At 50.9% G+C, this 12,235-nt stretch overlaps 1 protein-coding gene across 1 annotated transcript in view; it reads right to left on the bottom strand.

The window, feature by feature from the left end:
- Window positions 1-6,542: 6,542 nt before the first annotated feature.
- The window catches only part of YY1 (YY1 transcription factor), a 44,113-nt gene continuing 38,420 nt past the window's right edge, over window positions 6,543-12,235 (bottom strand). The window contains exon 5 of the mRNA XM_054447597.2: window positions 6,543-11,894. Within this exon, the coding sequence (XP_054303572.1) occupies window positions 11,712-11,894 (183 nt within the window). The 3' untranslated portion in view covers window positions 6,543-11,711. The remainder of the gene's footprint in view (window positions 11,895-12,235) is intronic.

Here is a 12,235-nt window from a genome sequence, read left to right as displayed (position 1 = left end):
GACTGTTCTGTTCTTTGCTGTCTTCCCTTGACAGTGATCCTGGAGATTGCATCCTTCTCCTAGGGCTGCTGTAACAAAACACCACACACTGTGGCTGAACAATAGCCAAGTGTCCTCTGAGAGTTCTGAAGGCCACACTCCAGCTGCAGGGAGGGTTGGTTCCTTCTGGGGGCTCTGAGGGACAAACTGCTCCCTGCTTCTTCCAAGCTTCTGGGGGCGGCTGGCAATCCTTGGCTCCCTAGGCTCGCAAGCACATTGCTCCTATCACTGCCACCATCTCTTGCCGCCTTCTCCTGTGTGTCTGTGTCTCCATGTCTTCTCTTTGTATAAGGGCACCAGTCATATGGGATTAAGGGCCCACCCTACTCTAGTATGACCTCATCTTAACTAAAAACATCTGCAGAGACCAGGTTCCAAATCAGGCCAAATTCAGTTGCCTGGAGTTAGGACTTGAACGGATCTTTTTGGGGCCACAATCCAACCTTCAACAGGGCTTTGTATTGGTGTGTTTGAACTGTCCTTCCTGCTGACAGCTCCATGGCATATTTCATTGGATAAAGTTTGCTTGATTTGCTTTTCCAGTCAGGTTTGGGAGAGTAACTGAGAGACATGTCTGAGCAGAGTCCTAGAGGAAGAGCAGCAGTGGACGGGGCTGCAGATACCACTAGGCTGTAGCTGGAAGGGCAGATGTAGCCAAGGTCCCGAGGTGGAAGGGGTCGGTGGGGGCTGGGGAGGTGGGTGAGGCAGGGCCTGGAGGACAGCAGGGCCAGACGTTCAAGAGGGCCACCAGGGTGGGTCACATGGCAGTGCCTTGGGGACAGTGGCAGATCCTCCTAAGTGCCAACTGCTCTTGAAATCTCAACTTGATCTGGGCTTCAGTATGTCCAATCAAAACACCTTCCCAAACTGTCTTTTTTTTTTTTTTTTGAGATAGAGTTTCACTCTTTTCGCCCAGGCTGGAGTGCAATGGCACAATCTTGGCTCACTGCAACCTCCACCTCCCAGGTTCAAGTGATTCTCCTGCCTCAGCCTCCTGAGTAGCTGGGATTATAGGCACAGCAACCATGCCCTGCTAATTTTTTGTATTTTTAGTAGAGATGGGGTTTCACCACGTTGGCCAGGATGGTCTCGAACTCCTGACCTCAGGTGATCCGCCCGCCTCGGCCTCCCAAAATGCCGAGATTACAGGCATGAGCCACCGCGCCTGGCCCCCAGACTGTCTTGTGGCCGGAGCTGGCCATATGTCTGACAGCTTCTGAGAAAGCTGTGAAGCAGGTAAAACACACTGTGGCACACCCCTTGACCTCTGATCTCTGACCTTGCTCTCTGCTTCCCACTGAAAAGGGAATAGGATGCCTGGAGGTGCAGTGGGAGAGACCACGGCCCTGAGCCACCGAGCCAGCCTGGCCTTGGAAGGCTGGTCACATCCCTCTCATTCAGCACACTGTTCCTGTCATTTGCAGCCAAATGCACCACCAGCCGCCATGCAGAGCTGAGTTTATTTCGTTGCATCAGCAGCTGTGAGCAGGTTTTACCCAGTGGAGTCATAGGATCCAATTCATACTTTGAAGACCCCACAGGAGGTTAGGAGGCAATAAGAGGCAGGCCAGGGTCGGGGGCAAAGGCCATGAGGGTGTCCAAGCCAGAGGACATCTTGAGGCCAGGAATGGGGGTGGTGCTCCAGTGGCAGGTGGGCGAGACCACTGGGGAATAAACGGCAGAAGAAGCCCTTGGAGGTGTTGCGGGTGCAGTCAAGGGAAGCGAAACTATGTGGCAGGCGCTAGAGTCTGAACTCTGCAGGGATCTGGGGTTTATGGCTCCTTCCTTGACCCCTTAAGGGAAAGGACTATGAAACAGCACTGCCAAGGCATTTGTCTCTGGGATGGGAGAGGGGGAGGGAGGCTTAAAGCGTGGAAGGGCAGAGAGAAGGGGACAGGCCCCATGAGGGCTGGTGCTCAGGTCCTTGGTGCAGAGTTCAGGCAAAGCAGTGGCAGTTTGGGGAGTCCAAATCTGAGAAACTGTTTTTCCAATCTCAGAGCCCACACCGGGTTCACACACAGACTTCCCCTTCCCTTTTCTTTTGATCCCTTTGGACATCAGGTGCCTGGAGCGAATGGAGCATAAGCCTCCTTGTGCCTTTCTCATCATTGGCCTGGGTCTTTAGTGAGTCATTTCTCATAAAAAGCACCTGTGAGGCCACACTGACCTGGGACCTTCACCAGCCCTCCTTGTGCTGGGTGGGTTCTTGTGACTGTAGGGACGGCTCAGCCCTTTGCACACCCATCCCTTCATTCTCCCAACAGCCATACAAGGTCGGTGCTGGCACCCCCATTTTGCAGTGCAGGATACCAGTTGGGGAGGGTCCCTGTCCAAGGTCACACAGTTAGTTGGTGCTGGAGCCAGCGCTGGGAGCCTGTCAGCCCATCCTTTGCCCTTCAGCAGGATCAGCTGGGGCGGGCAACCCTGAAGCGGCAGTGCAAGAACCAGAGGGGGCCTGGCCAGGGCAAGGGTCCAGGTCCCATGCTTCTGGGTCTCAGCTTCCTTGCTGCTTCTTACACACCCCTGACCTCATGGTACCCACCTACCCACGGAGAGGCAGATGCATTGCTGGGTCCAGAGGCCACTTCCCAGAGAACTGGGAAAGGCTTGGTGGGTCCAGTGTCCGCCTTGATCAGGACACAGCAGAGACAGGGCAGAGGCTGAGGGGAATGGGCCTGTGCCCCAGGGGCTCCTTGCTCAGCCTTGCTCTCCTCCGACTTGACCTCCCGCAGGCTCGTGGGGAATGCCAGACCCCCCCCACCAGCGCCCCTCTGCAAGCAACACCCCCCCACAGCCATGCTCTGCCAGGCCAGCCGACACCATGCCAGCTGTAATGATGTCCCCCAAAGTTTGGTGAATGAATAAGTTCAGATCTGGCTTCAATGTCCTCGGGGATGGTGAGGACACAGGACAAAGACTAGACACAGGGGAACATGGTGAGCTCTGTTTGGTGTGGTGACAGTACTGGCCGGTTTCTTGTTAATCTCCCCAACCTCTACCTTAGCTCCATGAGGGCCAGGGGTGCAAAGTCAGCATGCTGAATGAATGAGTGAATGAATGGGTGAGAGCAGAGGCTGCTGGAGTACAGGGCCAGGTTGGGTTTTGCCAGGCAATACAGAGACCGGCCAGGGAAGACAGAATGTACACTGTGAGGCCAGAACACGCTTGGGGGCAGAGGGTGAAGCGGTCGGTGATGGGCTGGAGAGGGGCTGGGGCGGCAGGAGTGGTTCCAGCACCTACAGGCAGGGTGATGGTAGGAGCCCCCGCCACGCCCGTGGTGGAGCTCTCCGCGGGAAGAGGAAAAGCATCCCCAGCTTGGAGGGCTCCAGGACGTTCTTTCGGGCCTGCACCCCAAGGCCCTGTCTCCCCGCTTCCCGGGCCCGCCCCCTAATCCCAGGACCGCAGCCTCTCCCACCCCGCCCTCCAGGGGGCGCTGCTCCACCGTGGGGGAGGGGGCGCGTCCCAGGGCCTTGCTTAGCGGGGGCCCCCTGGTATGTGGCCCCTCCCTCCTCGGGCGTCGCCGCCGCACCGCCCTGCCCGGTGTCCCTGCGGCCCTGGCGGTGGGAGTCTCCTCCGCCCGAGGCCTCGGGCAGGTGGGGTGCACGCAGCCTCCTTCCGCGTCTCTCGGGCTCTGAATCTCCGCGCCCCCGTGGCCCTGAGCTCACTCCGCGCGGGGGACGCTCGTAAGCGGCGGCGGCTCGCGGGCACCCGACACTCAGGGATTCTGGACAGCCCCCACCGCGCCTCGGGTCCCCGAGAGGTCCGGGCCGCTCCGCGCTGCGCACGCGCAGCCCCTCCCCACAGCGGACGCGGCCCAGCCCTGGGGCCCGCTGGCACAGCGCCCTCCTGCGGCCGGCGGCGGCGGCGCAACCTGCGGGTGGGGGCCCAGGCGCGGGTCTAGAAGCCCCCGGGGCCGCCCGCCGCCCGCCAGAGCAGCGTGGCGGACAGGCCCTGGAGCACTGCAGGGTGGCAGGGAAGGGCTGGGGCAAAGGCGCGGCTCAAGCCCCCAGAAGAGTCTGGGGGCGGGCGGGGCTGCCCGCGCTAAGTGCTGGCCAAAGGCCAGGCGGGCAGGGGCTAGGGCTGGCCACCAGCTCCCGGGATATTCCTAGGGTCCGGTACAGACGCACGTGGCAGGCCAAGAAGAAGCCATGCAAATACCTGAGGAGCGTGCTCAGACCCCGTCCTGCCTCCTCTCCCTCCCTAGCCGCCCCCCCCCCCTTTTTTTTTTAGTCGGAGTCTCGCTCTGTCGCCGGGCTACAGTGCAGTGGCGCGATCTCGGCTCACAGCAACCTCCACCTCCCAGGTCCAAGCGATTCTCCTGCCTCAGCCTCCCGAGTAGCTGGGATTAGAGGCATGCGCCACCACGCCCGACTACTTTTGTATTTTTAGTAGGGAGGGGTTTCTCCATTTTGGTCAGGCTGGTCTCAAACTCCCGACTTCAGGTGATCTGCCCGCCTCGGCCTCCAGAAGTGCTGGGATTACAGGCATGAGCCACCGCGCCCGGCCCCTAGCCCCTATTTATCACAGCCTTATCCTCCTTCCTCCAGATGTCATGCCAGTGCCAGTAGGGCAATGCCATTCCTGCCTAAAACAGGGCCTGGCACATAATTGCATTGATCGAAATCAGTGCCCCTGGAGCTGGAGAGGTAAGCTTTGGAAACGAAAACTCCAAGAGGGAGGGGAGGGAAAGGACAAGAGGTGATCTATTAGGAAAGGCTGAAAAATGATATAAAGCCAGGACTGGGCTCTGAGGGTCGGTGGGACTGGATTTTTCGGTAGGAAGTGGGGAACCGCTGCAGTTCAAATCAAGTGCTGAGAGACCGTTAGCAGAAAGGCCCAGTGAGGGGAGGTCAGCAAGGACCGAGGGGAACGGCCAAAATGGCGGGCAGTCGGGGAGCCCTGAGGACCCTTCCAAGGCCCGGAGGCACCACTGCGCCAGAACAGAAAGGGCCGCACACCGGGGAGGCGGATGCACCGCTCCATAAACAAGGGCCAGGGCTTTTTTGAAAGGGGACTGGAGGAGAATTCAGGCTAAGGAGCCAGTGGCAAGCAGAGTACCTTGGAAGCCAGGCAGGCTTGGGCTTTGAATTCTGGCTGCCTGGACTTTGCAAATAAATCTGAGCCTGTTCCTCTCTTACAGCATGGTGATATTGCTAGCTAATTCATCAAAGGGTGGTTTGGAGGAGGCCACTGGGTACATATGTGTTCTCAACAAATGTTATGGGCTGCGCATGGTGGCTCACGGTAATCGTAGCTACTTGGGAGGCCAAGGCAGGAGGACCACTGGAGTCCAGGAATTCAAGGCAGCAGTGAGCTATGATCGTGCTACTGCACTCCGGCCTAGGTGATAGCAAGACCCTGTCTCTTACCTAAATAAATAAATAAATAAATAAATAAATAAATAAATAAAATAAAATAAAAAATTATAGCCAGGCAGAGACACCGGCAAGTATAAAGGAGAGATGCTGGTTTCATCTGTTACCTAGGGGTTTCTAAAGAAAGCAATTCCAGGCCAGGCACGGTGGCTCACGCCTGTAATCCCAGCACTTTGGGAGGCCGAGGCGGGTGGATTGTGAGGTCAGAAGTTTGACACCAGCCTGGCCAACATAGTGAAACCCCCGTCTCTACTAAAAATACAAAATTAGCCGAGCATGGTGGCACACACACAACCTCCTGCTATTCAGGAGGCTGAGGCAGGAAAATCGCTTGAACCTAGGAGGCAGAGGTTGCAGTGAGCTGAGATTGCGCGCCACTGCACTCCAGCCTGAGAGACACAGCAATACTGCATCTAAAAAAAAAAAAAAAAAGGCAATTCCAAAGCTTTAGTTCCTTCCCATGTAAAATCTACAGATTTTCCACCCTGACTCTCTTGCTCAGCTCAGCCCTACTTAGGGCCTTCACTCAGCAGTTCTGGGCTTGCACAGGCCTGCGACTTGCCACCTCAGCAGCATTCTGTTAGCAGCCCCTTCTGTCACTAGCAAAAAGGGAAAGTCACATGTATTCAAGTAATAATGAACTTCACGCCTCGCTCTGAACCTTGCTCTGCAGAACATCAGACACCAAGGCCCCAGCCAGGGGGAGGAAGCTCTGCTCTGCATTTTGCTTTTGGCTAAATCCTAAGTAGCTCTCAGTGTATTTGGTCAAGTTCTTCCAAGTCCATCCCAGTTAGCTCCGGAGCTTCCAGGGCTGACATGGGCTCATAGGTCCGGCTGCGCAGGCATTTCACTGGGCTGTGCTTTCTGAACAGTGGGTGAGGCTCTCTTTAAAACGCCCTCTTGCTCCTGAGCCCACCTTGGAGCTGAAAGGTTACAGAAGCATTTCTTGCTGGTGTGAGACCAAATCCTGGGAGTTCCCATTCCTGTGTGAGAAAGCAAGCCGCAAGAACTGCCCCGGGCAGTTTAGGCAACTCTTAGACCAGGAAGGGCTCATGGCCTGGTTTCATGTGCAATGAAACACTAAAGAAGTGGCTTAGAGGACTGAGGAACAAACAAGAACCACAGGCATTAAAAAGCTTAACATTATGCATTTATTATATTTTATAGAGCCATATTACACATGCTTGGTGCTTCAAACTGAGTTATCAATGTTTTTCTGGATGCAAAGCCATCTGATGCTGGATGCGGATGCCTTAAATACTATATTTCTGCGTCTATGACCTATGAGCTAAGGAAAAACCAAGGACAATTCCAGAAATGGCAAAGAACACTTAAGAAAAAGATGTACATGAGACGTAATGCGAAGTCCTTGAGCCAGGGCCTACAGAAGTTACCAGAAAGTGAATAAAAACAGAATTTTTCTCACCACCTGTTGATAATAGAGCCTCACATGTCCGGGTATGGACATTGTAGAAAAGAGGTTATTTCGTTTGGTACTGATGCCTTTCTCCCCTCCGTGATGTGTGTGGACATTGTGGGGCCCCCAGAGAGAGCAGCAGACAGAACAGAGCACAGCAAACTGCCCCCTCCTCAACACATCCCAGTGCTGTTTTTTGTTTTGTTTTGTTTTGTTTTTACAGCGTCTGGGTGTCTCATGAAAAGCGGTCAATTTGATCGAACTTGCCACCTTGTGGAAAATCAGTCAGTGTGCTTCAGATGAATGTGATGCCATCACACGCACCCCTCCTCTGACATCCAGAATGCTGGCAGGGGACATGGGGCTGGGTGCCTGCTCGGCCAGGACCAAGCTCTCCACGTGTCACCTCCCGCCTTACGGCACCCAGTTTGTGGGAGGTTTGCTTTGCCTGCTGACCTGATGCTAACGCTCAGCTTAAAGGCTCCGTTCCAGATTTTATAAGGGGACTGGGTGATAACGTGTCAAGTACGTGCTGCCCATACTTCCCATCAAGCCTCAGTACAGTCCCAGCTTAAAGATCCTCTCTGACACCACACTGATCCCTTGGGCCTGGGGGTGGATGCCAGGAAGCCTCTTGGCCACAAATCTGCCCTCTTGTGGGTTAGAGGCCAGCCCTCTCTTGCCTGACGTGACTTGTCTGAAGGGCCTGCACTTAAACCATCTTCAGGCAACCAGGGCATCTGAGCATAACCTGAGCAGTAACAACATAAATCAAGGGTCAGTAATTTGGGGTGGATGAGACCTAGCCAGCCATCCAGTCAGATTCTGAAGGCATGGGGGTACTTTTTGTCCTGTAAAGTCAGAGAGAAGGCTAAGAAGTGCATGGCCAGAACCCCAAGAAAGTGCAGCTTGGAGTTTTGGCTTCCTTCCCCACCGCTTGGGTTAAAAGTTCGGGTGGAATGCACTTGCCAGGACCTGCTGGGCCTGAACTCTGAAGTGCTGCGCTCACATTACTGTCAGTGTATCCAGGAAAAAGGGCCTGGAGCCAGACAGGTATCCCCTACAGCCGAGGGTCCAAGGCAACCCTGTGACTCAGAGCTGGCTTCAGCAAGCCAGCAGAGCAGCTGGGAGGAAGCCTCATGGCATGGCTGTGGCATCAAGTGGGTGTCTGTGAGCAGCTTGGCTCTCACCACTGTTTTGACCTCTGGGATGCTTACTCTTGCTGGGGGTCAGATGTCAACAAAATAGAAGGATATTAAAGAATAATTAAATAATTAAAGATCAACAACATGAATTTCCCAAGCCAGGCTGATTTCCAGGTCACAGAAGTCAGAGACCCTGGAAGTGATCAACTCTCTCTGCCTATAGTGGGGGTGGGAGGTGGGTAGAATTATCAGGTTTCCTTTTTTTATTTTTTGGAGACGGAGTCTTGCTCTGTCACCCAGGCTGGAGTGCAGTGGTGCGATCTCAGCTCACTGCAAGCTCCGCCTCCCGGGTTCACACCATTCTCCTGCCTCAGCCTCCCGAAATTATCAGGTTTCCAATTCCAAAACTTCTTTTAGGGGGCCAGGTTTTCCTGTGCCACAAACATAAACTCTGGTCTGAGACCAATCTGGGACACGTCTCCATAATAAGTTTTGCAAAGCAGAGTGCAAACGGACGTGGGGCAGTTCTCCAATGTACGCACTCTCAAAACTGCTCAGGCAGGCTTCCCCCGACTGGAAGTGACTCTCATCTATTTGTGAAGACATGAACTTGAACTCTGCTTGGAAACATGGACAGGTATTGCGCACACTATCCTGTGAAAGGGTCTTATTTAGCAAAATAAGTGACATTTAGAACTTTTACATGAAAACCAAATAGGAAAAAAAAAAAAAAAATCCCGATTTTCCTCAAATCCTCAGGCCTTGAATCTAGGCAAAGCACACAAACACCATATGAAACCAATAGCATGAGTTCAGGGTCATCTTGGAAAATAAATGTCACTCTGGGGTGACAGTTCTTTATACAAATAGTATGCTCCCCCTCTCAACCCCACTACCAAAAAGGGGGAAATAATAAGAAATTCAAAAATAGAAAACAACATCTTGTTAAGTGTAAACTTATCCTCTGGAGTTTTTATATTACATATGCTAGAAACATGCATTTATTTCTGCTCAGATGTACGAAAATATGTCTATCAGTATTACTTATAAATCAGATTAATCCTCAAGACAATGGACTCACTGTTAGAACACCATTTCAAACCTTAGTAAATTACATCGTTAGCAAAATTATAAATTCTAACCACAAGCAGAATGGGTTGAAGTTACACCCAATGAGAACTACCTCTACTCTTTATATTGTTGCTCATTTGTTAGTTTTCTATTGTTCCAAAGTCAGTGCTATGTTAACAAGAAACTTGTTTTCTTAGAACCCCAGATTAAACTCCTTACAGAAGTTAACTCTGCAGACTGAGAAGACGTGAACAGAGAGAGTCAAGGGGAGTGATGACTATTTCAGAGACAGGAAAGGACAGAAGAGATGACCAAAGGCACCCCCAAGGGATCAAGGCACAGAGGAAGAGGGACTTCATCCACACAGGAGCCTGGCTCCTGCAGGCCATGGCATGGCTCTCGGGGCTGCCAACAGGGCTCCCCATAGCATAGGTGTGCTCTGCGGTGGGCCCTTGGGCAGGGTCCTGAGGACAGTGCCCGGGCCAGGCTCCAGTGCAGCACAATGTTGGGCAAAGGACTCCTAACACAGTCACGCTGGGGCTACTCAACCTGACAGTGGGGAGGGAAGGTGTGGGTGCTCACAAGGCAGGCATCCATAGAAGACCCTGCCCAGGTCCAAGTCAAAGAACTACACGTTCTCATCCGAGCCCTCGGCACTGAAGACCTCCACCATGGGCTGACCTCTCTCCTGACTGCCAGATACAGCAAAGCCTGGCTTACCCAGAAAACAGCTGGGGTCTTCTGCTTAACTCAGTTCCATCAAACTACCCAAGGGGTAACAGATTCTGGATGAATTTTTTAAAGAGTCTCAAGTTAAATGTTTCATTCATGATTCACAAAAGGCACTTCAGAATTCCACAGAGCCACAGGGTCACTGTTAGTAGGTCACCAATCCTCCTGTACAGGACCGATGGAGAAGCTCTAAGACAATGGGCTATGTGTTTTACCTGATGGGGTCCCTGGCCGTTTGTAAAGAAATCTCGGATATTAGCTAGTTTGTCATTTATCTTGCAGTCAAGCATACACAAAACAGAAAGACACACAGTATGTTTGCGCTTGGAATGAGATTTTGCTGTATCATGGCAGTTTATAAAGTATTCTCAAGTCTGTTATTTGACCTAAGATCCAACATTATAATCGTACATTTAAGAGGTTACAATGTGAGAGGTACTCATCGAGCACAATTTTCTAATAATCTAATCACCTTGCCGATTTGCACCCAGTGTCCATTTAGAAACATGAAATTAAGCTACTGGCACTCAATTGCCACACTGCTAGCATTTAATAAGATGCTCCACTAGATGGAGGAACAAGGGCTCTCAAACCAAATAACCAACGACCACAAGCGTTTCCTGTCAGACAAGCCAAGGCCCTGCTGGAGCTGCCTCTGAAGGCAGCCGGGTGATGGACAGGCCTGGTCTTCCCTCTGTGTGCCCCACTGCCAGGTGGCACCTTACCTTGCGCAGGCGCTCAGGCTGCGCGGTGGTACAGATGCTTCACTCACACTTGCCGGGGGCTAAAATCACAGCCTATGACCAACCTGGCCTGGGGTGTTCTGAGGTAGTTCCTGAACTCGGGATGCCTGTTACCTACTCTCTTTCAGAAGTCAGGACATGTAGGAAGTATTAAAATATCCATGCATCGCTTTCATCAATAATCACTGTAATTGAGTGCAAAATAAAGGAAATTTGAGTTGCTTTATTTAGCTTCCAATTTCTGGGAGGCTCAAGAATTATAAGTATTCTGGACAACAAAAGAAAATAAGACTGTGCTTACAGATCTTGTTCTGCCATATTCTTGCTTTAGGATTGCTATTTTATTGTTGCCCTTTCTGTTACATGGGATGTACACATCAGGTGTTAAAAGGTACAATACATTCTACAACTGAGCACCACTTTCTGTAACTGAACAGGCAAAGAAATTACACTGAAATCTGGCAGTATTTTTTTTGGAAAAAAAAAGTGACTAAAATGGGTTTAAATTGATTAACACTATTAAATCACATCTAATATTTGATACTACATGATTCAATACAGCTATACGATACAATTATACAAAATGTGTTAACATCAAAGAATACAACCAAAATTAAGATAGCAAACAAAACCTATATAACTTTTTTTTTTTTTACAGGAAAATACTTTTGAAGTATGCATGTAACTGCCCATTCTTTTAAAGAAAATCTACTGCAAGCAAAGTTATCAACCTCCAGAAAAATCACACATAGCATTACTAAGCATATCCCCAAAAAAGTGTACAATATGCACACTTGGAAAATACAAAATTAAAAAAATTGTAAGCAACAGGTGAGCTTCATATTTATAAGAATGTGAAAAGAAGTCCCATTTTTAGCACTGTTGTATAAAGAATTGTCTTTTGATGCGAAGTTCATGAATTGTCCTCCTGTTGGGACCACACTTTACAAAAACACTGTGTTTTTGAAACGAGATTACAGAGCAAGATAGAGCATCTTAGCAATGTCATCTTAGTAAAGTTTTTTTTTTTTTTAATTTTTACTACTTTATCAAAACATGTCCCTTAGGTGTGTAGGATTCATTTTTAAAATTCTTCCTAGAAATAATATACAAAGGAGAGGCATATTTATTCCCAATCACACTTCTGGAAGATGCTTCCCGTGGTCGAGAAGGGTCTTCTCTCTTCTTTTCACTGGTTGTTTTTGGCCTTAGCATGTGTTAAGATGTGAGATTTCAGGTTAGTTGACTGAGCAAACTTCTTATTACAACCATCGAAGGGGCACACATAGGGCCTGTCTCCGGTATGGATTCGCACATGTGTGCGCAAATTGAAGTCCAGTGAAAAGCGTTTCCCACAGCCTTCGAACGTGCACTGTCAAGGAAAGACCAGAGATCAACCCACTCAGCAACTCTGACCAGACCACGGGAGTCAGGAGCTCACTGCTTTGCTAGAGAACAGCCTATTTATTTTACCAAACACTTTTCATTCCTGCCCTGGGTGAACTTTGTGGATATATTCTAGAATCAGCAGGCAGGACCTGGACAACCCCGAAAACCCAAGGATAGCCCTCACGAACTGTTTAAAACACTTGGCAAAATGGCAAATCTTCCTAAATGCAGGCTAGAGTCCTAGTGCTGCTGTGAACATTTCCAAAAGTAAAATACAAATGATTAAGGGTTCTGGTGTCAGTTGTCAAAAAAGAACCATGTTAG

The sequence above is a fragment of the Pongo pygmaeus genome, chromosome 15 (genome assembly GCF_028885625.2).
Source record: "Pongo pygmaeus isolate AG05252 chromosome 15, NHGRI_mPonPyg2-v2.0_pri, whole genome shotgun sequence".
NCBI classification, from domain to species: Eukaryota; Metazoa; Chordata; class Mammalia; order Primates; family Hominidae; genus Pongo; species Pongo pygmaeus.
Note: the sequence above shows the minus strand (reverse complement) of the source record. Positions and strands in the feature narration are given on the sequence as shown.